The sequence below is a fragment of the Macaca fascicularis genome, chromosome 9, assembly GCF_037993035.2.
Source record: "Macaca fascicularis isolate 582-1 chromosome 9, T2T-MFA8v1.1".
NCBI lineage: Eukaryota > Metazoa > Chordata > Mammalia > Primates > Cercopithecidae > Macaca > Macaca fascicularis.
The window spans coordinates 62,292,504-62,319,924 of record NC_088383.1 but is presented as its reverse complement, the minus strand read 5'-3'; the positions used below and the strand labels follow the sequence as shown (position 1 = coordinate 62,319,924).

General features: G+C 37.5%; 1 protein-coding gene across 7 annotated transcripts in view; it reads left to right on the top strand.

Moving 5' to 3' along the window:
- CCSER2 (coiled-coil serine rich protein 2) overlaps window positions 1–27,421 on the top strand; it is a 188,518-nt gene that overhangs the window by 27,980 nt on the left and 133,117 nt on the right. For all 7 annotated transcript variants that reach the window (XM_005565264.4, XM_005565267.4, XM_005565266.4 and 4 more), the window contains 2 exons: window positions 14,520–15,975; window positions 17,128–17,324. In XM_005565264.4, coding sequence (XP_005565321.2) covers window positions 14,559–15,975; window positions 17,128–17,324 — 1,614 coding nt within the window. In that variant the 5' untranslated portion in view covers window positions 14,520–14,558. The remainder of the gene's footprint in view (window positions 1–14,519; window positions 15,976–17,127; window positions 17,325–27,421) is intronic.

The window sequence follows — 27,421 nt, the reverse complement described above, 5'->3', positions numbered from 1 at the left end:
TCTCGTATAGTTGAAATTGCCCTTGAGAAACCATGTGGTGACTTAAGTTTAACCTGGTTATCTTTTCTTGCAGCTTTGGTTGAGTACCAAAGAGTTGGTTAGTTATGAGAGTTGGCTTCTGCAAAAAAATACCCATTTTCAGATAGTAGTATCTCACTCTTGAAAATTTGCTCATACTGTGCCAAGCATGTGTAAACTGAGACTTACTGAGGGAGAAAGAGATTCATGTCTTTTCCTATACGTTCACTTTGTAAGTATATTTTTATAGAGTGGAATGATGGGTGGAATCACCTACACCATTAATGTTCCTCTAGCTCTGGAAAGTAATTTTACTTTGTCTAAATTCAAATATATTATATATATGTTGGGAGGCCAAGGTGGGCAGATCACCTGAGCCCAGGAGTTGAGACTGCAGTGAGCTGTGATACCACCACTGCACGCCAGCTTGGGTGACAGTGAGACCCTATCTTTATATATATATACACATATATATGTATATATATAATACACAGACATAAACATGTAATGTGATTGCCTCTACTATTCCCTCCTCCACCATCTCCACTCTTTTCAGGTACAGAAATTCATTTATTTACAAATAGTTTAAGTTCTGAAAGGCTGTTCATAAATTCTTTTTGTAAACAATTGCTAACATCTTCCTTTGGTGTCAGGCATTGCTGAGAAACTTTTATTTCGGTTGGTTGCTTTGGTCACATGTACAGAAGCTTATGAGTTGAAAGTAGAGGAGTTTCTGTGTGTGGGACCTGTGAACCTAGGCATTTACTGTCTCCTGGTCCTAGGACCCTGCTTTGCTTTGTGAAGTTTGCTTTTCAGAAAGATTCCTGTAACCTTCTCCCATTGGAAATGACTCAAGGCCAGGAACATCTAAGTTTCAGGACATACACTTTTTTTTTTCCCAACTTTTTTTTTCTTTTTAAAAAGTGCTTTATGTCCAAAGGATTACTTAATTCCCCAAAGATGAGTTAATTCAGGCATTATTGTACCAATAGTGTTTTATACAGTTGTGGAACTGGGAGGGGACCCTGGTGCACCTGCAGTTCTGAAGGGTCCATTGTATCTGGGGGAAACAGAATGGAATGTAAAAAATGTTTAGTTGATTTATGTGAGGGTCGGGTCAAGAACAGGTTAAACTAATTATGATAATAGGGGTTAGAATAGAGCAGTGGTTCCGCAGTATTTGTGTGTATCAGAATCACCTGGAAGACTTCATTAAAACAAGATCTCTGGGCTCTACAGAATTGCTGAACACTATATCTAAGGTAAGACCTTAGAAAATCTATTTTTAAGAAGTTTCTAGGTGTTATTGATACTGCTGATCAGCCTTGGTCAGGTTAGTTAGAAGTTTATGCTTTTGCTAATTGAAGAGTCCTTTGTCTTTTGTAGGAGGAGTTAAATGTAGAGATCCAGGGTTTGGGAGTTCTCTGAATAGGAGTATGCAGGTGCTCCTGAGAGAGAAAATGAAAATGAATGCCAAGAGAAGGAGGATAATGTGGAATGTGCCGAAATTTATTTCATACCTCTTTCCCTAATGAAAGCGTCCTTATTTGGGGTTTACTTTTTTATTTTTATTTTATTTTATTTTATTTTATTTTCTGAGATGGAGTCTCACTCTGTTGTCCAGGCTGGAGTGCAGTGGTGCAATCTCAGCTCCCTGCAACTTCTCTCTCCCGAGTTCAAGTGATTCTCCTGCCTCAGCCTCCCAAGTAGCTGGGATTATAGGCACCCACCACCACACCCAGCTAATTTTTGTATTTTTAGTAGAGATGTGGTTTCACCATGTTGGCCAGGCTGGTCTGGAACTCCTGACCTCAGGTGATTACCTGTCTCGACCACCTAAAGTGCTAGGATTACAGGCATGAGCCACCGTGCCCAGCCGGGGTTTACTTTTTTAAATGGAAATTACATATGGATGCTTTCAAACATAATGTTTAGAGAAAACAGCATAATTCACCCCTAGTGTTACTTACCACTCACCTTTTAATAGTTTCAGTTTTAGCTGTCACACTCCCTTTCTTGAGGGGTGTTTTGATATTTGATGGAGTGTTTCAGATTTTCTTACTTTGTGATTCCATCATTTTTTAAAATATTTATTAGTTGTGGTTCTTCTATAAAGAAGATTTTCTGTCAGTTTTTTGATTACTTTGAAATACAGGAAGAGGATACATGCTTAATTCTTTTATCAATTTGTAGAGTAAGTTGTCTTCACAGTAAGGCTTATTTTTACTCTTTATAGGATTAGAAGTAGTTTGAGGCTTTTAATTTTTTAAGAGAAGTTTTAAAAAATGAAGCATAACTTGCATACTATAAAATACATAAATTTTTTTTTTTTTTTTTTTTTCTACCCAGGCTGGAGTGCAGTGGTGCGATCTCGGCTCACTGCAAGCTCCGCCTCCCAGGTTCATGCTATTCTCCTGCCTCAGCTTCCCTGCCTCCCGGGTTCATGCCATTCTCCTGCCTCAGCCTCCAGAGTAGCTGGGACTATAGGCATGTGCCACCACACCTGGCTAATTTTTTGTATTTTGAGTAGAGATGGGGTTTTACCGCGTTAGCCAGGATGGTCTATCTCCTGACCTTGGGATCCGCCTGCCTCGGCTTCCCAAAGTGCTGAGAATTACAGGTGTGAGCCACTGTGCCCGGCCAAAATACGTAAATCTTAAATGATGTACTCTTAGTGAATTTTACACCGTCCAGATCAAGTTGCCAACATCTCAGTCAACCCCTTTTCAGTTAGCCCCCTCTTGCAGAGTTAATCTCTGTCCCGGGGATTTTCAACATATGAACTCCAGGTCGGCAGAATCAACATCACCTGGAAACTTGTAAAAAGTACTTTTTCCTAAGGCCTTACCTTAGATATGTTGATTCAGAAACTCTGGGAGTGGAGTCCAGAGATCTTGTTTTAATGAAGTCTACCGGGTGATTCTGATACATACAAGCACTGTGGAACCACTGTTGTATTCTAACGCATATTATCATAATTAGTTTAATCAGCTCTTGACCTTACTCTCACATAAGTCGATCAACTGAACATTTCTCACATTCTGTTTCCCCCAGATGCACTGGATTTTTTCCTGTGCCCCTGGGTGAGAAGTCTTGCTGCAGTTTAAGGCTTCCCCAGCAGTTTAAGGCTTTTGCTTCAGAGGACAGAAGGAGGCAGGGAAGTGAGAGGCTTTGTGTTTGTTTCAGTGCAGCCTTTGATCACCTCCTGCATGCCTGTGCCATTAAGAGGGGGCTTTCTCGGCCGGGCGCGGTGGCTCACGCCTGTAATCCCAGCACTTTGGGAGGCCGAGGCGGGCGGATCACAAGGTCAGGAGATCGAGACCACAGTGAAACCCCATCTCTACTAAAAATACAAAAAATTAGCCGGGCGCGGTTGTGGGCGCCTGTAGTCCCAGCTACTCGGGAGGCGGAGGCAGGAGAATGGCGTGAACCCGGGAGGCGGAGCTTGCAGTGAGCCGAGATCGCGCCACTGCACTCCAGCCTGGGCGACAGAGCGAGACTCCGTCTCAAAAAAAAAAAAAAAAAAAAAAGAGGGGGCTTTCTCATATGTTTCTCTTGAGTACTAGGAGGAGGAGCCTGCTGTTGTGCTAGTCCACATTTGGCTGTTAAGCAGACGTTAAAATGTTAGCTTATTACTCCTTTTTGTGGTGGTCATTTCTGTCTCTTATGCTCAGCCAAAAGTGAAACTGTTAAATGTCCCATCTCTCCTTGGAGGGGCTTGTCTCCCTTTGGAATTGGGTTTACTTGGTTGCCTTACAGTATCAGCTTTCTGATGGGCTTATGAAAGGTTATGATTTTGAAGCTTATCTGGCTCTTCCAGGGTTTTAGATAGGAGTGAAATTAATTGCAGCTTTTTACATCGAAAATGGAAATCTGACCTTCATATAAATGGAATCACACTATATTTATCTTCAAGTCTCTGGATTCTCTTGTTTAAAGGAGCCTGTTAGTTTTTCTGTATTGTTGTGTATAGCAATAATTAGGTCTTCATTACTATGTTGTAGTCTAGTATGTGGAAACTACCACTAACATTTTTCTTTTTTTTTTTTGAGATGGAGTTTCGCTCTTGTTGCCCAGGCTAGAGTGCAATGGTGCGATCTCACCTCACCACAACCACTGCCTCTTGGATTCAAGTGATTCTCCTGCCTGGCCTCACTAACATTTTTCTATGAAACTATAATTCTAATGTATGTAGATCTTTACAAAATGTTTCGTGTTTAGGTATTTACTGTTTGTCGTATACTGAGCAAGCTTGGACTTCAGTAATGTATTCTGGTGAATCAAACCCAGTATGTGCCATTAGTGAATTTATGGCCTAGTAGTCTTCCATCCGTGTTAATGTTACTCCTGTTACTCTTATTCCTGATGCTGGACCTCCTATGGCTTTGTCCCTACTGCCCATTTAATTTAATTTAGGGAACTTTGCTCAAGCAAATCCTATATAGACTGAAATATTAAATGTTTGCTTGTGATTTGACCTAGTGTTTGCGAAATGTCTGTACTTAATTGTTATACTTGTCTACTATTTTAAAAGGCATTATATGGGTCAGTATTCATGTAGTTTGGTATGTGTCATCTTTTCCTAGCTTTCTGCACATTAATGACATTTGCATGCCCCACAGGTATTTGAGTTTTGTGTTCCCGTACCAACTGGTAAAATTTGGAGGGAGAAAGTTTTATGGTTTGGCCAGGGGAACTTCTCGTTCCTCTTTACTTGTTAGTATTTTTGTTCTTTTAAATTTAAATTTCAGGAAGTAATACACATTGGATCTGCGTAATAACTTTATTTAATGTTCTTAAAACACAAATTCCTTGCGAGCCTAACTTTTACAAGTTACTTTGAACTCCATTTATGTGAGTGAAAATGAAGTTGTAGCTGGAGCACAGAAAGGTCATGTTGATACAATAAAGAGTCTTTGTGTTGAGCATGGCATGTCCTCTTTAAAATCTTGAAGAATCTGGAAGTGCACTGTTTTAAACCTTTACTTTGGCTAAAGTTGTCATTTTTGCTTATCTATTAGCATTTTATTTTATTTTAGAGATGGAGTTTCACTCTTGTCACCTAGGCTGAAGTGCAATGGCACAATCTCCGGTCACTGCAACTCTCTGTTTCTAGGGTTCAAGTGATGCTCTAGCCTCAGCCTCGCAAGTAGCTAGAATTACAGGCACCTGCCACCATGCCCAGCTAATTTTTAAATTTTTTTTATTTTTTATTTTTAGTAGAGATGGGGTTTTACCATGTTGGCCAGGCTGGTCTCAAACTCCTGACCTCAGGTGATCCTCCCGCCTCGGCCTCCCAAAGTGCTTGGATTACAGGCATGAGCCACCATGCCTGGCCGCTTATTTAATTGCTATAATCAAGCCTTTGAGTAAGCTTATGCCACAGATGACAGCCAGGAAAAAATGGGAAAAGGGGATATGAAAGAAGTAGTTGAGTAACACAAGGTTAAAAAAAATCACTTTAAATTCTAATCTAGTTGTCTGAACGTGAAAGCCAATTTCAGAAGTAACTGCTTATACGTGTGTAGTCATCAGTACTGTTGTTCAGTTAATTGCTCTTGTACTTAGTAGTGAGTTTATTCTGTTTAAACCCCTAAAATGCAGACAATTTATACCTTCTAAAAAACTATTTGAAAAACTAGAAAAAGACAGTGAGTGGGTGGTTCCTCAGATGATGAGGTAATGGATATGAAAGGAGTTTGAAAAAGTGACAGCTCTTACTGTTCTGCTAAATTTCTGTAATTAATACCTAGGTCCTTTGCCGTCTTTATGCTTCTCCTCTGACATTAGCCATTCAGTCCCTTCCTTCATTCTTGTCCCTTGCTGTCAGTAAGCTTCTTAGAATACAGGTATGCATCGCTTAACGAAGGGGATCTGTTCTGAGAAATGCCTCCTTAGGCCATTGTTGTTCCGCGAACATCAGAGAGTATACTTACACAGACGCAGATGGTATAGCCTACTATACACCAAGGCTATATGGTATACTATCTTGCTCGTAGGCTACAAACCTGTACAGCATATTACTGTATTGAATACTGTAGGCAGTTGTAACACAACGGTAAGGAATTGTTTATCTAAAGTTATCTAAACATAGAAAAGGTACAATAAAAATATTATATAAAAGAGAAAAAATGGTGGTATACCTGTATAGGGCACTTGAATGGAGCTTGCAGAACTGAAAGTTGCTCTGGATGAGTTGGTGAGTGAGTGGGGAGTGAATGTGAAGGCCTAAGACATCATTGCACACTAGTATAGACTTTATAAACACTGTACAAACAGGATACAATAAATATGTAAAAAATAAAGTAATTGCATTACAATGTTACAATGGCTACCATGTCACTAGGCTATAGGAATTTTTCAGCTCCATTATAATCTCTTGGGACCATCGTTGTAAATCACTGACTGTAACATCATTGTGTGGCCCACTGACTGTATTTCATTTCTTTGTCATGAAGGCAGTTTTCATTGGCCCTAGAATCAGGTAAACTTGAACCTGAATCCTCTTTGACAGTTTATGAATTTGTGACTTTGGGACAAGTATATTAGCCTCTCTGAATCTTGGTTTTAGCTATTTAAGATGGGAAGATATCTACTACCCTATAATGTTATAAAGATTAAACAAAAAGGATGAAGTGGTAAGCATGGTACGTATCATGTAAGTGCTTAATCATATTTGCTGCTGCTTTTCCCTTATTCAGTTTTGAATTCCTTTTAAAAGTGAGAAACTTGTTTTATGGTTTTTAAAAAAGGCATTTATAAGTATTTTTGAAATTTTTTTTTTTTTCTTGAGATAGAGTCTCGCTCTTTTGTTCAGGCTGGAGTACAGTGGTGCGATCTCGGCTCACTGCAACCTCTGCCTCCTGGGTTCAAATGATTCTTGTGCCTCAGCCTCCTGAGTAGCTCAGATTACAGGTGTGCGCCACCACACCTGGCTAATTTTTGTATTTTTGGCAGAGACAGGGTTTCACCATATTGGCCAGGCTGGGCTTCCTGACCTCAGGTGATCTGCCTGCTTTGGCTGCCCAGAGTGCTGGGATTACAGGTGTGAGCCTAATTTTTCAGGCCACCTGGCCTGAAAAAAAAATTTTAAAATATGAAATACCAATACTGTAAATGTGCTATACTTTAAAAAATTATTCTTAAACTAAAAAAAATCTGACATTTTCAAGCACTGTTTCAGATATTAGTCTAGTTCACCATTAAATTAAAGCTCACAGATGGCATTAAAGTGTCTCAGAGAAGATTATATCATTAGATGAGGTAGGCAACATATATTTTTTCAAATTGTTAATGAATGGATTTTTTAGACACCTAACCGATTACAGATTAGGTAAAGTGCATCAAAGACAGCTTGGCTACCAAAATGAAGCAGACTCACAATGTCTATTTTATTTTATTTCAAAATTATAAGCAAATATAAGCGAAATTTTCATGAACATTTAAAGACAGAAGGTATCTCATCAACAAATGAAATGATAATATTCATAACGTAAACTTCATACTGGCGCTGTCAGACTAGTTTATCTTAAGACCAAAAGTTCAAGATGATTGATGTCATTTGTGTTGCAATTATTTGTACATTTAGAAATCAGTATTCTTTATAGAGAATAGCACATTCAGGTTCTAACATTATTCTTTTCTCCCACGAAGTGGTGGAACCACAAACACTAGTAACAGTGTGTCTGTCTTTTGGGCTCATCTTGTGCCTCTAAGTTATTAATACTGAAGATGCTCTTGGGAGGTAACATGTATTACCCTCATCTTAGGCAGGAAAATAGAGACACAGAGAAGGGAAAGAGTATGATTTTCTTTCTGTGGTCTACTTGTGACAGGCAGGAAAATGTTAAAGCCTTTCTGATTCACAGGCTCTTTAGTCTTTAACATGTATTATTTATTGATTTGCAAAATGACCCTAATATGTAATATCAATACCAGTTTTCTTATGTTTGTACCAAAAGTGGTTGTAGGTGTTTTGTGGAAAAGACCATTATCAAAAAATGAGGAAGACAGTTGTCTGGCATGGATACTGCCACTGTCCCTTGCTCTGCTCCTGGCAAACATTGCTGCTTGATCATGTCACTACTTCAGGTTTGAAGCTAGATTTGACCTCAGCATCCTTTTGTTTTTTAAAAACGTTAATGTTAAATTTTTAGTGGAGATGAGGTCTCACTATGTTGCTCAGTATGGTCTTCAACTCCTGAGCTCAAGCGATCCCCTCGCCTCAGCTTCCCAAACTGTTGAGATTACAGGCATGAGCCACTGTGCCTGGCCTCAGAATCTTTTTCAACATAATGCCCAAGGGAGCTATTACCAGTCAATCACAGGTCCACAAAACAAAGTTCTTTTTTAGTCTTTCCTTACTGTTAAATTAATCTGCATTAAGAGATTATGCATTTACTTACAAGTTTAGGATCTGTTAAATTTGTATTCCTGTAGCTGACCTCAAAGTACAGTATATAAGACTTAGTTTATGTTCTCAGCAGGTTTACTTTCCTGTGGGTCAAATAGACATACACACAATTAGAAGACAAACTCAGCTATATTATTGCTGTGAAGAGAATAGAGAGTGATGTAAGATTAATTTTAACTGGAAATGTTGGTGGATGTGGTGATTTTGAACTTTGAGGATAGAATCTTCCAAGTGGTCTTTAGCAAAGGCATAGAAGATAGAAAATATAGGATGGATTTTGGGGAATGACAAGTAACATATCTTGACTTAAGTATATAACAAGGATAAGGTAGAACCAAATAGCGTAGCTTGCTCCCTGTACAATGAGTTTTGGGTTTTATTTTGTTGTTCCTAGTCTCACAGATGGTTTTTAATCAGTAGAATGACGTGATCCAGGTCTGTGCTTTAAGAAGATAAATGCTGACAGTTTGAATAGAAGTAAGGTTGGAATCTTGACATAAATGTAGGAATCCTTGGTAATAGTACAGGAAGAAATGATGAGCATAAGAACTAAGATTGTGGAATGGAAGTGGTGAATTTAGAATAAATTTTAAAGGTAAAATTAATGTGATTCCTATAGGATTAAATTATCCCTAGAGGCTCCAGCATTTCTTTGGAAGGATATCCAGTTATTTCCTTTGTATATTCCAAGTTTAAAAACATTTTTAAAGGTGACTTTTTTCTCTACTTGTATTTCTGGAGAATTATTTCTTTATCCTTGATATTTCATTAACTTAACTAGGATATGTATTTGCATCTGTGATTTGGTATATTTTTTCTTTCCTTCTATAGATTTTTTTCACCTTTATTTTAGGGATATTTTCTATTATGTCCTCCTGCCTTTTATCTTCCATTTAATTAGTTATTCTACTTCAGAGATACTAATTATCTTTCTGTTTAGCCTTTGTCCTACATTTTCTTTCTCATTCTTTTGATATCTTTGTCTTTTTTTTCCTCCTCAATACTTTTTTTTTTTTTTTTTTTTTGATACAGGGTCTCACTCTTTCAGCCAGGCTGGTGTGCAGTGGCTTGATCACAGCTCACTGCAGCCTCGACCTCGTGGGCTCAGTTGATCTTCCCACTTTAGCCTCCTGAGTAGCTGGGACAACAGGTGTGCACCACCATGGCTGGCTAATTCTTGTAGTTTTTGTAGAGATGAGGTTTCTCCATGTTGTCCAGGCTGGTCTCGCACTCCTGGTCTCAAGTTATCCACCCACCTCAGCCTCCTTAATATGCTCTTGTTACCTTAAGATTTTTCTCCTTGCCATTTGTTTAAGTCTTTGGTTCTTTTTCTTGCTTTGTTTTTTTTTTTTTTCAAATTCATTGTTCTTCTTAATTGGTTTCCTTAACGCTGAAGCCTTTTTTTCAATTTACCTGTTTTGTCTTTTCATCTTTGGGCTTTTGTTTCATTAGATGCATGTTCTTATTAGGTTGTTCTGTGTTACAAGAAACTGTTTATATGATTGTATGGCCATTTCTTTTTGTCTTGCTCAGGCTTAATTTGGATACCTAGGTCAAGTACTTTGCTTTGTGGCCCTATGCTTTCCCATCTCCTTAGATTGTGTTAAATGTCCTATACGTGTCTCATTTCATACTGCTGAGGGTATAGTACCTTTCTATGGGCTTCAGATCCTTCCCTCAACTCAGTATAGGGCCTTAGAAGTTGGCAGATCTGATGCTGCCTCTGCCTAGGTTTTGAAGCCTCCGTGCTCAGGATATTTTTCCTAAACTTTTCTAGGGCATGACAAATCAAATTTTTCTTTCCAAACTAGAGGTGTTTCTTAAACTTTTCAAGTTATTTAGTTCACATTTCTTTCTCACTACTGCTTCCAGGCAGTAATCAGGCTAGTCATACTGTACCATACAGAATTTTTTTCTGTCCACCACTTTTTAAAGTTTATAGGTTCTTAGTTTAAATAGCTTTTTGTATTACACTATGTTGGTGGTGGGTTTTCCGCTGAAAAATCACATGCACACAAATATATATATATTTATATATTTATATCTTTTATTAGTTGTTGGTAACAGGACATTCTTTAGTCTTTTTTCACTCTATACTTGGACATTTGTGTGATTTTCTAAATATTTACTTTTGACATAATTAATAACATGTGTGATAGGAACTCTACTTCTTAGGCCAGGGTTGACTTGGAATCAGTTGTTTTAAAAATTAAAAAAAATTGGTCTGGTGCGGTGGCTCGTGCCTGTAATCCCAGCATTCTGGGAGGCCGAGATGAGTGGATCACCTGAGGTCAAGAGTTTGAGATCAGCCTGGCCAACATGGTGAAATCCTGTCTCTACTAAAAAATAGAAAAAATTAGTCTGGCATGATGGCGGGCATCTATAATCCCAGCTACTCAGGAGGCTGAAGCAGGAGAATTGCTTGAACCCATTAGGTAGACGTTGCAGTGAGCCGAGATCATGCCATTGCATTCCAGCCTGGGTGACAGAGAGAGACTCCATCTCAACAACAATTACAACAAAAATTTTAAAAATTTAGCTGGGTGCAGTGGCTTATGCCTGTAATCTCAACACTTTGAGAAGCCAAGGTGGGAAGATTGCTTGAGCCCAGGAATCCCAGACCAGCCTGGGCAATATAGCAAGGCCTCCACCTCTATAAAAAGTAAAAATAAATTAGCTGGCCATGGTGGTGTGCACCTATAGTCAGTCCTAGCTGCTTGGAAGGCTGAGGTAGGAAGATCGCTTGAGCCCAGGAGTTTGAGGCTGCAGTGATCTGTGATTGCACCACTGCACTCTAGCTGGGTGACAGAGCAAGACCATGTCTCTTAAAAAAAAAAATACAGTGTCATACACTATATTAAAAAATCAGTATCCCTAAGGCATTTTTAAAGTTGCATTTTCGCTTGTTAGCGTTTTTACAGAATTCTTATATAATTACAGTGAACATATTGTGACCATATATTTGTTAATATTAGAACAAACATTTTAATATGTCTGGCTCATCTTTATAATCTCATCACATGATATATCATGATTCATTAAAAAGTTACTCATAGAAGACATTAGTGGTTTCTAGTTTTATGCTCTTTTGTGTGTATTGAACCTTTTCATTTTTGTAGTTTTGTGTTATATTTAAAATAAATACAAGCTTTGCACGGTGGCTTATGCCTCTGATCCCAGCACTTTGGGAGGCCAAGGTGGGAGGATCACTTGAGGCCAAGGCAAGAGGAGCACTTGAGGGTAGGAGTTCGAGACCAGCCTAGGGAATATAGCGAAACTCTGTCTCTACAAAAAATTTTTTAAAAAAATTAGCTGTGTGTAATGCTGTGTGCCTTTAGTCCCAGCTACCTGAGAGGCTAAGGTGGAAGGATCACTTGAGCCAGGGAGGGGGAGGCTGCAGTGAGCCATGATCGTGCCACTGCGCTCCAGCCTGGGTGACAGAGCAAGATCCTGTCTCAATAAAATAAAATAAAATAAAAATTGTGTAAAATTGAGATTAATGGACAAATCAACTTTATTAAATCTTTACACTTCTCACCCTGGCACTGTCATTTGTATTTATGTTACCAGATGGAAATTCTTTGGAGATAGTTGTCTAAAATGACAGCTTATTACTCAACCCTTAATACCAAAAGAATTGTTTGATGCCATTATATTCTTCACCTACATACGTCTCATGGCTTTAGTAATTAAGGTTTTTCAAATGTCTTCTAGCTTTTATAAAATCATGTATTTTTTAAAAAATATATTCTTTAATTACCTTTTATTTCACGGGCTTTAAGGGAACAGGTGATTTTTGGCTGCATGAGTGAATTGTGTAGTGGTGAAGTCTGAGATTTTAGTGCACATGCCACCCGAATAGTGTGTAGCACCCTACTACATTGTGTAGTTTTAAAAAATCTCTCACATCATCCCCCCTTCTGAGTTTCCAGTGTCCATTCTACCTCTCTGTATGCCTTTGCATACCCATAACTTAGTTCCCAATTATAAGTAAGAACATATGGTATTTGGTTTTTCATTCCTGAATTACTTCAGAATAATGGCCTCTATCTCTATCCACATTGCTTCAGAAGATATTATTTCATTCTTTTTTATGGCTGAGTAGTATTCCATGGTGTATTTTCTTAATTCACTCATCGGTTGGTGGGTACTTAGTTTGGTTCCACATCTGGCAATTGTGAATTTTTCTGTGATATACATATGCAGGTTTAAAATTTTTTTTTTTTTTTAATTTTTATACAGTTTTCCTTTGGGTAGATACCCAGTGGTGAGATTGCTGGATCAAATGGTAGATTTAGTTCTTTGAGAAATCTCCATACTGTTTCCCATAGAGGTGATAATTAATTTACATTGCCACCAGCAGTACCTAAATGTTCCCTTTTCGTCACATCTATGCCAATATCTATTGTTTTTTGGCTTTTTAATAGCCATTCTGGCTGGGATAAAGTGATACCTCATTGTGATTTTAATTTGCATGTCCCTGATGATTAGTGATGTTAAGCATTTTTTTCATGTTTCTTGGTCATTGTATACCTTCTTTTGGAAAAATGTTTATTGATGTCATTTGTCCACTTTTTGATGGGATTATTTTTTTCCTTGCAGATTAGTTGGAGTTCCTTATAGATTCTGGATATTAATCTTTTGTTAGATGAATAGTTTGCAAATATTTTCTCCTATTCTGTGGGCTGTTTACTCTGTTTATTTTTTGCTGAGCAGAAGCTTTTTAGTTAATTAGGTCCCATTTATTTTTTTTGTTGCATTTGCTTTTGGTGTCTTAGTCATAAATTCTTTGCCTAGACCGATATCCATAAGAGTTTTTCCTAGGTTTTCTTCTAGCATTTTTATGGTTTCATGCCTTAGATTTAAGTCTTAAATCCGTCTTGGGTTGATTTTTGTATATGGTAAGAGATAGGGATCCAATTTCATTCTTCTACATGTGGCTATCCAGTTTTCCTGGCAACATTTATTGAATAAGGTGTTCTTTTCCCAATTTTCATTATGTATGCTTTGTCAAAGGTCAGTTGATTGTATTTGGCTTTATTTCTGGGTTCTCTACTCTGTTCCTTTGCTCTGTGAATGTACTTTTATACTAGTACCATGCTGTTTTTGTTACTATAGTAGCCTTGTAGTATAATTCGAAGGTGAGTAATGTGATGCCTCCAGATTTGGTTTTTTGTTTAAGATTGCTTTTTGGTTCCATATGAATTTTAGGATTGTTTTGTCTAATTCTGTGAAAAATGATGTTGGTATTTTGATACAAATTGCATTGAATCTGTGGACTGCTTTGGGCAGCATGGTCATTTTCATGATATGGATTCCTCTAATGCATGAGTGTGGGATGTATTTCCATTCGTTTGCATTGTCTGTGATTTCTTTCTGAAGTGTTTTACACTTCTCCTTGTAGAGATCTTTTACTTCCTTGGTTAAGTGTACTCCTAGGTATTTTATTTTATTTTTTTGCAGCTATGGTCAAAGGGATTGAGTTCTTGATTCTCAGCTTAGTCATTGTTGGTGTGCTACTGATTTGTGTACTTTGATTTTGCAACCTATACTTTACTGGATTTATCAAATCTAGGAATCTTTTGGAGGAGTTCGTAGAATTTTCTAGATATATAATCATATCATTGGCAAACGGAGATAGTTTGACTTCTTCTTTTCCATTCTGAATGCCCTTTATTTCATTCTCTTGCCTGAGTGCACTGGCTGTGGCTTTCCGTATGTTCTTATTTTTAAAGGAGAGACTTTTACCCAAAACGAAAAAATTATTTGAATTGGAAAATGGGAAGAAGTACTCTGAAAGTATTATTTTTTACATAGTCAAATTTGGTAGTTTAATTTTATTATTTCTGGATTTTGCTGTCATTCATAGCATATGTTTATAAAAGTTTATAAAAATGTTCTTTATTTTCTTCCAACATAAAGTTATTAATTTAATTAGTGCATTCAGTATTTGCCAGGAGTTCTGTAGGAATCATGAGTAACTTTTGGGCTTTTCTGCATATAAAAGTGTAAGTATCATATTATGTAATAATTCATGTAATTATCCTTATTTAGGAATGTTTAATGTGCTGCCTTTTTCTCTTCACAGATTCTGTCAGCTTTTAAGAACAAATGCACCTTATAGCTCATGGAAGAAAAAACACAAATCAAGACGTTTTTGGGTTCCAAGTTGCCAAAGTATGGAACAAAATCTGTAAGAAGTACATTGCAGCCGATGCCAAATGGGACACCTGTTAATTTATTAGGAACTTCCAAGAATAGTAATGTCAAAAGTTACATCAAAAATAATGGCTCTGATTGTCCATCATCTCATTCATTTAATTGGAGAAAAGCAAATAAATATCAACCTTGTGCACAAGGTGCTGGAGAGCCTAACAATACTCAAAATTCACATGATAAAATAATTGATCCTGGAAAACATGTTCCTACTCAAGGAATATTTGATAAAAATGGGATGAAGGGAGGTTTGAAAAGTGTTTCTTTATTCACATCAAAGTTAGCAAAGCCATCCACTATGTTTGTGTCATCTACAGAGGAGTTAAACCAAAAGTCTTTTTCTGGACCATCAAATTTGGGTAAATTCACCAAAGGCACATTATTAGGAAGGACTTCATATTCTTCGGTCAATACTCCAAAATCACAGTTGAATGGATTTTATGGAAACCGGTCGGCTGGTAGCATGCAAAGGCCTAGAGCAAACTCCTGTGCCACCAGAAGCAGTTCTGGAGAAAGCTTAGCTCAATCCCCAGACAGTAGTAAATCTGTTAATTCTGAAAAAATGGTAAGATCACAGAGTTTTTCACATTCCATTCAGAATTCATTCCTTCCACCTTCATCTATAACCAGATCACATTCCTTTAATAGAGCTGTGGATCTTACAAAGCCTTATCAGAATCAACAGCTATCCATTAGAGTGCCTCTACGGTCAAGTATGCTAACAAGAAATTCCCGGCAGTCTGAAGTACTCAATGGGAATGAACATTTGGGGTATGGATTTAATAGGCCTTATGCTGCTGGTGGAAAGAAGTTGGCTTTACCAAATGGCCCCGGTGTAACTTCTACTTTAGGTTATAGAATGGTTCATCCCTCTCTACTGAAATCTAGCCGATCTCCATTTTCTGGGACTATCACAGTTGATGGAAATAAAAACTCACCTGCTGAGACATGTGTAGAGGAAGATGCTACAGTTTTGGCTAAGGACAGAGCTACTAATAAGGACCAAGAACTGATTGAAAATGAAAGTTATAGAACAAAAAACAACCAGACTGTGAAACATGATGCTAAAATTAGATACCTGAGTGATGATGTGGATGACATTTCCTTGTCGTCTTTGTCATCTTCTGATAAGAATGATTTAAGTGAAGACTTTAGTGATGATTTTATAGATATAGAAGACTCCAATAGAACTAGAATAACTCCAGAGGAAATGTGTCTCAAAGAAGAAAAACATGAAAATGTGCCACCACAGGATATATTTGATTCCCCCAAGGAAAATGAAAAAGTCTTCAGTAAAACTGATGAATGGATAGATATAAGTGTCTCTGGTAAATATTACTAACCTTAAGTTTTTTTGCTTTCTTTTAGGTAATATAACTGAACTTATATTTAGGATTATCTTCAGATAGATTTCAAGATATTATCAGTTTCACGGAGGGATGGATCTAGACAAAATTGGGGTGGGGCAACATTTATTTTCCTGTGACTTCCATACCCCATTTTTCACCCTATCCAAGACAATATTAGTAACATTTGTTGTTATTAATTATAACATTTGTTGTTCTTTGGCTATTATACACAGCCTATTCCTGCTTAGTATAGACAGTGCTTCTAAATGACTTTTCCCCTACTTACCTCAACCAGCGTGGTATGCCATTAAACAAACCATCTCTTCTCTTAGGGTAGCATTTCATTGCTATTTGTTAAGAGTAAAGCTGTACCAAAGGGGAAATTAGATAATATAGGTTATGTCTAATCTGATGGATTTTTTTATCTTAGGAAATTTTTCTTGTTTAGCAATTTTTGTAGATGCGCTTCCTGAGAGAGGTTTATTTATTTATTAAACTGAAGAAAGTGAAATAATACCTGGTAAACATTTCCTCTTATGTTTGATTATCCTGTTACTAAATGCTGGAGAAAATGTATTTGGTATTTGTACACCCATATACCTGAATAAAGAACAACTAAAGGGATTAGACATAGACATGTGGTATAATGAGGGGACTAGAGCATGCATAGAGATGCATGTACAAACCCTTGATTATCTATAGGTCTTCTAAAAGAGACTACCGGAACAAGTTTATTTCCTTTTAGGGAGGCAATTATGAGTACCCTACATTATTTAATCTCTGAAGTTAAATAGTATACACAGAGGAAAAGGAGTTTCCTGGCCAGTGTTTAAGTATCTTGGGAAATATTATAGGAATATGAAGGTTTATTTACATTTTTGGAAATATTACAGAAGTGAAAGATGACTAAATGAATTTTCTTTTAATCTATTAGAAAATATTTCAGTAGGTTATTTTAAAGATTTTGCCTCTTGATGTTTTACTGCTTAGGATATAGAAAGTGCTGCAGTTATGAGTGCTTTTTTTGAGCCAGCTTTTTGGCTATGACATTCCAGATTATTAGCAGTTATATTTTTAGGACATGAGAAACAATTATATTTTTGTGACTCAATAACCTTTTTTCTCTTGAAGACAGGAGTGAATGTACAAAACATACTTCTGGGAATAATTTGGTTTCACCAGATACAGACTACAGAGCTGGTTCTTCGTTTGAACTATCTCCATCTGATAGCTCTGATGGAACATACATGTGGGATGAAGAAGGCTTGGAACCCATTGGAAATGTCCATCCGGTTGGGAGCTATGAGTCCTCTGAAATGAACAGCATAGTATGTATGGATTTATATACTCTTGGAATATTTTGTTTACCCTACTATAGAGAGACTTGTGATATGATTGATTTTTTAAAACATTTATGAATTAACTTTACTGCTTTGAGAAATGGGAATTCATATTTGTTAAGAGCCTATAAAATATCTGACTCTAATGTGAAATAAAGCATGGAGAATGTATGACATTTGACGTAAATATACTCAACATGTGTACATACATATTCATCATACATATGTGCATATTAGTAGGTTAATCTATGCCAGTGGTTCTCAAAGATGGGGGGAGGAGGTCAATGACTGGAGGTGGTTTTGTTTGTCATATTGATGAGTGCTTCTTGGCATCTAGTGGGTAGATGCCAGGGATGTTGTTTAACATCCCACAGTGCACAAGACAGAGACCACAATGAATTATCTAGCCTAAGATGGCAGTAGTGCTGCTGTTGAGAAACCTTGGTCTATGCTATACTGAGGTAACATTGAAGTGCCAGCTCTGAATGGGATAATACCAGTATATTTTTTTACTCTTAGGAAGTCTGTTGTGGGTCTGGACAGCTCTCTAGGGCAGCTGTCTTTAGTGATCTAAACTGCTTTGATTTTGGGGCTTGACCATCTTTTGAGGTCCCTTCTTGTCACTATGGCAGAGGAAGAGAGTGCCAGAGTGTCTCACACATATTATTACTTGCATTGGCCTGCAGGCAACACTTGGCACTTCCATTCATGATCTGTTGACCAGAACTAATCATGTGGTCCCACCTAAGTACTAAAGGGTTGGGAAGTGTAATCTTCGTGTGTGCCTGGAAGGCAAGGGAACCAGGTATGAGCAAGTGTTAGAAGACCTGCCATGAATTTATATGTGTAAATTTTAAGAAACATGGCAAGTAATGTGGATAATATACTGTATGGGTAAACTGTAACTGGTATGTTTGAAGTGACTCATTGCAGTTATTCAGTATATAAAATATTATTTTCCAGTAGTTGTATGGGAAAATTGGTAGTCTTTGTGGATATATTAAATTCCAAGTGGATTTCAGGCAGTGTAATTTTCTATACTCCTGTAAACCTTTTACTTAAGCCGTTGTTACCAGAGGCTTAAATTGCACAAACATTTTTTTAACGTCTATCAACACCTTGCATGCAAACATTTAATTTAGAGACAGTGTCTTCACTTCATTAGATAAAGGAGGCTCAGAAAAGATAACAGTTTAAGACCTTACATGCTATCTTACTAGGCGTTTTAAGGCAAATATGATTGACGTGCAAATGAACATGGTGTCCAGCAGATGGCAGCAATAAACCACTTAGTACCTGACAGTTTTTAGAGGCTAACCATCTTCAGTTCATTGTTCCTGTAACTAATCCCAAAATAGCTTTCTCTAAAATATTGCAGACTGCATCTGGATTGACTGTTAGTCCTTAAGATCCCTGAGTTTCCTCCTTGTTCAGTAGGTTTCTGTATATGGTATGGGAAGCAACAAAAACATTCATTCTGTGCTTTGGAACAAGATGGTGTTTCTGTCTTTCTCTTCTGATCTAAGGAGAAGATAAAGTCTGAGAAAGGATAGAAAATTGATGGCAAAAGTTGAGAACAGTGTGTTGAGTTCTTCTACAGTGATGTTGGATTTACCATTTTTGCTCTGAAGTTATGTGAATTTTTTGTTTTGTATAAATTTTAGGCATGTACCTGTTCAAAATGTGTTTTTTTTTTTTTTTTTTTTGGTGAATTGGACTTTCCATCATTACTTAGTGATCTTCTGTATCTCTAATTATGCTTTTTGTTTTTAGACTTCTTTTTTTCCAAATATTAATATATCTTACCAGTTTTATTTGTGTATTTTCCCTTCTTTTACTATCAGTCTTTTTTATATATAGCAAATAGTTTATTATTTTAAAATTTTCAGTTTGTCTTTTTCTTTTGACTAGTGAGTTTAATCCTTTTATGTTTGCGTTTATTGTTATAGTTGGACTTTATTTACTCTGCCATCTTACTATTTTTATTTAAATTGTCTTGCTTTTTTTTTGTTTGTTTCTTTTTTTTTTTTCCCCCTAAAGTGGTTCAAAGTAGTATCTCTTACTTAACCCCCAAAGACCTTTAGCTTATTCTCGCTTTTCTTGGTCTCTGCAACACTGCTTCTTCCAGTCCAGGTCAAGATAAGGAGCTTTCACTAGAATATACATCAACTGTGTCACTTCTAACACAGTTTAATTCCACCCACTGTTCATTTCTGCTGAGATTGTTTTTCTAGTAAGTCTTCCTTTTTGAAAGAAACAGTGTGTTCATATACATTCTGGTGCAATCTGCTATTCATGTCAGGGATCCCAACAAATAGTTTGTAGACTGATTGCTTTTCATAACACCAGTCTAGAATCCTGGTTATTTATTTGTTTAAACGCTACCAGTATTATGCAGAGATCTAAATTACATACAGTAAAATGCACAATTTTTCTGCAGACAGACCGGAGAATTTTGGTAATATGGATGTATGTGTATGGATGATTATACATATGTGATGTATCTTAAAATCATCTTTCCCCCACTGTATTTCAGGGTCATCTTTGTCATAAATGAATGACTGCATATATAAATATTGCATAGACAAATATTTCTGTTTATTTTGTCAGTTATATGTTATTTTCATTTTTGTAGCTTTAAAATAAATTTTGCTGCCTGGTAGGGTAAGTCTTCCAGCTTTGTTTTTTCCCAAGATTTCCATAGCTCTTCTTAGTCTTTTGTATTTCCAATTAAATATTAGATTGAGCTTGTCAGTTTCCAGAAAGGACCTGCAGGGATTTTGAATGGGATTGCATTGAATTTATAGATGAGTTTGGAGAGAATTGACATATTTATGATGGAGATATAGTCCTCCATTAATTTCATACTTTAGAAATACTTCTTGCTAATGTTTTGTACTTTTCTGCAAAATGTTACACATATTTGATTTTGACACTGTAAGTGGTACCATTTTTATAATTTTATGAGTTTTTGTTATATATACAAATACACCTGATTTTTGTTTGTTGACTTTTCTAATAACCTTGTAAATTCATCTACTAGTTACAGTAATTTGCCTGTGGATGGTTTTGGAACTGGTATATACACTATATAATCATACCATTTGCAAAGTTGTCTCACCATCCCAGCGCTTGCCCTATTACACGAGTTAGGACCACCAACATAATGTTGAATTGAAATGGTGATAGAATTTCAGAGAGAAAGCCTTAATAGTTCACCATTAAAGTTTTTGGGAGCTGAGAGGGAGTTTAATCAGAATATGGAAACTGTCTTTTATTTTGTTTGCTGAATTTTTGTTGCGAATGAATATTAAGTTTTACCAAATGCTTTCTCTACATCTGTTGAGATAATGAAATTTTTTTTGTGTTAGTGTGCTAGATTGCATGGCTTGATTTTCAAATAGTAAACTACCTTTCCATTCTTAGAATACATTCACTTGGTCATGATGTATTATCTTTTCAAATGTAGTTAAACTAGATTTTCTAATTTTTAAATTTTAAAATTATTTTTAAAAATTAATTAATTTTTTTTTTTTTTTTTTTTTGAGGTGAAGTCTCACTCTTATCACCCAGGCTGGAGTGCAATGGTGTGATCTTGGCTCACTGCAGCCTCTGCCTCCCAGGTTCAAGCGTTTCTTCTGCCTCAGCCTCCCAAGTAGCTGAGATTACAGGTGCCTGCCACCATGCCTGGCTAAATTTTGTATTTTTAGTAGAGTCAGGGTTTCACCATGTTGGCCAGGCTGGTCTCGAACTCCTGACCTCAGGCGATCTGCCTGCCTCAGCCTCCCAAAATAGTGGGATTACTGGCATGAGCCACTGCGCCTGGCCTAAAAATTAATTTTTAGAAAAGAGATGGGGTCTTGCTATATTGTCCAGGCTGGCCTTGAACTCCTGGGCTGAAGTAATCCTCCCCCCACAGTCTCCCAAGTAGCTGGGACTACAGGTGCATGCCACCATACCCAGCTCTGCTAATAGTCTATGTTTTTACATGTATGTTCATGAGTAAGATTGTTCTGCTCTGTAATTTTCTTGTTTTTCTTTCTGATGATGTTGCCATGTTTTGGATCAAGATCATGCTGACTTTATAATGAGTTGAGAAGTGTTTTCTTATTTTTCTGTCCTTTGAAAGAATTTGTGTACAACTAATGTGCTTATTCCTTAGGTATGTAAAAGAATTTGCAAGAATTCAGCCTTCTGGAACTGGAGTTTTCTTTATGAGAAAGTTTTTAGTAACAGTTTTAATTTTTAGATACTGGCATATTAAAATTTGTATGTTGGTTTTTGAAAATTTGTCCATTTCATCTAAACTTGTCATTTGTTGGTGAAAGTTGACTAGGATTATCCTTTTTAAAACATCTTTAGGGTCTTATAAGGACGTCTGCTTTTCATTCCTGATACTGGTAATTGGTGTTTCCTTTCTTTTTCTTCATTTCCAAGAACCAAATTTGGGCTTTGCTGATTTTTCCATATTGTGCTTATTTTCTGTTTTTATTGATTTTGGTTTATATCTTTATTTGCTTCCTTCTACTTTTCTTATTTTTTTAAAATTTATTTATTTATTTATTTTTATTATTATACTTTAAGTTCTAGGGTACATGTGCACAACGTGCAGGTTTGTTACATATGTATACTTGTGCCATGTTGGTGTGCTGCACCCATCAACTCGTCAGCACCCGTCAACTCGTCGTTTACATCAGGTATAACTTCCAATGCAATACCTTCCCTCTCCCCGCTACCCCCTCCCCATAATAGGCCCTGGTGTGTGATGTTCCCCTTCTCAAGTCCAGGTGATCTCATTGTTTATTGTTCAGTTCCCACCTATGAGTGAGAACATGCGGTATTTGGTTTTCTGTTCTTGCGATAGTTTGCTGAGAATGATGGTTTCCAGCTGCATCCATGTCCCTACAAAGGACACAAACTCATCCTTTTTTATGGCTGCATAGTATTCCATGGTGTATATGTACCACATTTTCTTAATCCAGTCTGTCACTGATGGACATTTGGGTTGATTCCAAGTCTTTGCTATTGTGAATAGTGCCGCAATAAACATACGTGTGCATGTGTCTTTATAGCAGCATGATTTATAATCCTTTGGGTATATACCCAGTAATGGGATGGCTGGGTCATATGGTACTTCTAGTTCTAGATCCTTGAGGAATCGCCATACTGTTTTCCATAATGGTTGAACTAGTTTACAATCCCACCAACAGTGTAAAAGTGTTCCTATTTCTCAACATCCTCTCCAGCACCTGTTGTTTCCTGACTTTTTAATGATTGCCATTCTAACCGGCATGAGATGGTATCTCATTGTGGTTTTGATTTGCATTTCTGTGATGGCCAGTGATGATGAGCATTTTTTCATGTGTCTGTTGGCTGTGTGCATGTCTTCTTTTGAGAAATGTCTGTTCATATCCTTTGCCCACTTTTTGATGGGGTTTTTTGTTTTTTTCTTGTAAATTTGTTTGAGTTATTTGTAGGTTCTGGATATTAGCCCTTTGTCAGATGAGTAGATTGCAAAAATGTTCTCCCATTCTGTAGGTTGCCTGTTCACTCTGATGGTAGTTTCTTTTGCTGTGCAGAAGCTCTTTAATTAGATCCTATTTGTCAATTTCAGCTTTTGTTACCGTTGCTTTTGGTGTTTCAGACATGAAGTCCTTGCCCATGCCTATACCTGAATGGTATTACCTAGGTTTTCTTCTAGGGTTTTTATGGTATTAGGTCTAACATTTAAGTCTCTAATCCATCTTGAATTAATTTTCATATAAGGAGTAAGGAAAGGATCCAGTTTCAGCTTTCTACTTATGGCTAGCCAATTTTCCCAGCACCATTTATTAAATAGGGAATCCTTTCCCCATTTCTTATTTTTCTGAGGTTTGTCAAAGATAAGATGGCTGTAGTTGTGTGGTATTATTTCTGAGGACTCTGTTCTGTTCCATTGGTCTATATCTCTGTTTTGGTGCCAGTACCATGCTGTTTTGGTTACTGTAGCCTTGTAGTATAGTTTGAAGTCGGGTAGCGTGATGCCTCCAGCTTTGTTCTTTTGACTTAGGATTGTCTTGGCAATGTGGGGTCTTTTTTGGTTCCATATGAACTTTGAAGCAGTTTTTTCCAATTCTGTGAAGAAACTCATTGGTAGCTTGATGGGGATGGCATTGAATCTATAAATTACCTTGGGCAGTATGGCCATTTTCATGATACTGATTCTTCCTATCCATGAGCATGGCATGTTCTTCCATTTGTTTGTGTCCTCTTTTATTTCACTGAGCAATGGTTTGTAGTTCTCCTTGAAGAGGTCCTTTACATCCCTTCTAAGTTGGATTCCTAGGTAGTTTATTCTCTTTGAAGCAATTGTGAATGGAAGTTCATTCATGATTTGGCTCTCTGTTTGTCTGTTACTGGTGTATAAGAATGCTTGTGATTTTTGCACATTAATTTTGTATCCTGAGACTTTGCTGAAGTTTCTTATCAGCTTAATGAGATTTTGGGCTGAGATGATTTAGTTTTCTAAATATACAATCATGTCATCTGCAAACAGGGACAATTTGACTTCTTCTTTTCCTAACTGAATACCCTTGATTTCTTTCTCTTGCCTGATTGCCCTAGCCAGAACTTCCAACACTATGTTGAATAGGAGTGGTGAGAGAGGGCATCCCTGTCTTGTGCCAGTTTTCAAAGGGAATGCTTCCAGTTTTTGCCCATTCAGTATGATATTGGCTGTGGGTTTGTCATAAATAGCTCTTATGATTTTGAGATACGTTCCATCAATACCTAGTTTATTGAGAGTTTTTAGCATGAAGGGCTGTTGAATTTTGTCAAAGGCCTTTTCTGCATCTATTGAGATAATCGTGTGGTTTTTGTCTTTGGTTCTGTTTATATGCTGGATTACGTTTATTGATTTGCGTATGTTGAACCAACCTTGCATCCCAGGGATGAAGCCCACTTGATCATGGTGGATAAGCTTTTTGATGGGCTGCTGGATTAGGTTTGCCAGTATTTTATTGAGGATTTTTGCATCGATGTTCATCAGGGATATTGGTCTAAAATTCTCTTTTTTTGTTGTGTCTCTGCCAGGCTTTGGTATCAGGATGACATTGGCCTCATAAAATGAGTTAGGGAGGATTCCCTCTTTTTCTATTGATTGGAATAGTTTCAGAAGGAATGGTACGAGCTCCTCCTTGTACCTCTGGTAGAATTCAGCTGTGAATCCATCTGGTCCTGGACTTTTTTTGGTTGGTAGGCTATTAATTATTGCCTCAATTTCAGAGCCTGCTATTGGTCTATTCAGGGATTCAGCTTCTTCCTGGTTTAGTCTTGGGAGAGTGTAAGTGTCCAGGAAATTATCCATTTCTTCTGGATTTTCTAGTTTATTTGCGTAGAGGTGTTTATAGTATTCTCTGATGGTAGTTTGTATTTCTGTGGGGTCGTTGGTGATATCCCCTTTATCGTTTTTTATTGCGTCTATTTGATTCTTCTCTGTTTTCTTCTTTATTAGTCTTGCTAGCAGTCTATCAATTTTGTTGATCTTTTCAGAAAACCAACTCCTGGAGTCATTGATTTTTTGGAGGGTTTTTTGTGTCTCTATCTCCTTTAGTTCTGCTCTGATCTTAGTTGTTTCATGCCTTCTGCTAGCTTTTGAATGTGTTTGCTCTTGCTTCTCTAGTTCTTTTAATTGTGATGTTAGGGTGTCAATTTTAGATCTTTCCAGCTTTCTCGTCTGGGCATTTAATGCTATAAATTTCCCTCTACACACTGCTTTAAATGTGTCCCAGAGATTCTGGTATGTTGTATCTTTGTTCTCATTGGTTTCAAAGGACATCTTTATTTCTGCCTTCATTTCGTTATGTACCCAGTAGTCATTCAGGAGCAGGTTGTTCAGTTTCCATGTAATTGAGTGGTTTTGAGTGAGTTTCTTAGTCCTGAGTTCTAGTTTGATTGCACTGTGGTCTGAGAGACAGTTTGTTATACTTTCTGTTCTTGTACATTTGCTGAGGAGTGCTTTACTTCCAGTTATGTGGTCAACTTTGGAATAAGTGCGATGTGGTGCTGGGAAGAAAGTATATTCTGTTGATGGGGTGGAGAGTTCTGTAGATGTCTATTAGGTCTGCTTGGTGCAGAGTTGAATTCAATTCCTGGATATCCTTGTTAGCTTTCTGTCTCGTTGATATGTCTAATGCTGACAGTGGGGTGTTAAAGTCTCCCATTATTATTGTATGGGAGTCTAAGTCTCTTTGTAAGTCTCTAAGGACTTGCTTTATGAATCTGGGTGCTCCTATGTTGGGTGCATATATATTTAGGATAGTTAGCTCTTCCTGTTGAATTGATCCCTTTACCATTATATAATGGCCTTCTTTGTCTCTTTTGATCTTTGATGGTTTAAAGTCTGTTTTATCAGAGACTAGGATTGCAACCCCTGCTTTTTTTTGTTCTCCATTTGCTTGGTAGATCTTCCTCCATCCCTTTATTTTGAGCCTATGTGTGTCTCTGCATGTGAGATGGGTCTCCTGAATACAGCAAACTGATGGGTCTTGACTCTTTATCTAATTTGCCAGTCTGTGTCTTTTAATTGGACCATTTAGTCCATTTACATTTAAGGTAAATATTGTTATGTGTGAACTTGATCCTGTCATTATGATATTAGCTGGTTATTTTGCTCGTTAGTTGATGCAGTTTCTTCCTAACATCGATGGTTTTTACATTTTGGCATGTTTTTGCAATGGCTGGTACTGGTTGTTCCTTTCCATGTTTAGTACTTCCTTCAGGCTCTGTTGTAGGGCAGGCCTGGTGGTGACAAAATCTCTAAGCATTTGCTTGTCTGTGAAGGATTTTATTTCTCCTTCACTTATGAAACTTAGTTTGGCTGGATATGAAATTCTGGGTTTAAAATTCTTTTCTTTAAGAATGTTGAATATTGGCCCCCACTCTCTTCTGGCTTGTAGAGTTTCTGCCAAGAGATCTGCTGTTAGTCTGATGGGCTTCCCTTTGTGGGTAACCTGACCTTTCTCTCTGGCTGCCCTTAACAGTTTTTCCTTCATTTCAACTTTGGTGAATCTGACAATTATGTGACTTGGAGTTGCTCTTCTCGAGGAGTATCTTTGTGGTGGTCTCTGTATTTCCTGAATTTGAATGTTGGCTTGCCTTACTAGGTTGGGGAAGTTCTCCTGGATGATATCCTGGAGAGTGTTTTCCAACTTGGTTCCATTTTCCCCCTCACTTTCAGGCACCCGAATCAGACGTAGATTTGGTCTTTTCACATAGTCCCATACTTCTTGCAGGCTTTGTTCATTTCTTTTTCCTCCTTTTTCTTTAGACTTCTTGCTTCATTTCATTCATTTGATCTTCAATCGCTGATACTCTTTCTTCCAGTTGATGGAGTCGGTTACTGAAGCTTGTGCATTTGTCATGTATTTCTGGTGTCATGGTTTTTATCTCTGTCAGTTCATTTATGGCCTTCTCTGCATTGATTATTCTAGTTATCCATTCTTCCATTCTTTTTTCAAGATTTTTAGTTTCTTTGCGCTGGGTACGTAGTTCCTCCTTTAGCTCTGAGAAGTTTGATGGACTGAAGCCTTCTTCTCTCAGCTTGTCAAAGTCATTCTCCGTCCAGCTTTGATCCGTTGCTGGCGATGAGCTGTGTTCCTTTGGAAGGGAAGATGTGCTCTTATTTTTTGAATTTCCAGCTTTTCTGCCCTGCTTTTTCCCCATCCTTGTGGTTTTATGTGCCTTTGGTCTTTGATGATGGTGACGTACTGATGAGGTTTTGGTGTGGGTGTCCTTCCTGTTTGTTAGTTTTCCTTCCAACAGTCAGGACCCTCAGCTGTGAGTCTGTTGGAGGTTGCCTGAGGTCCACTCCAGACCCTTTTTGCCTGGGTATCAGCAGCAGAGGCTGCAGAAGATAGAATATTGCTGAACAGCACATGTACCTGTATGATTCTTGCTTTGGAAGCTTCGTCTCAGGGGTGTACCCTGCCGCGTGAGGTGTGGGGTGTCAGTCAGCACCTAGTGGGGGGATGTCTCCCAGTTAGGCTACTCAGGGGTCAGGGACCGACTTGAGCAGGTGGTCTGTCCGTTCTCAGATCTCAACCTCT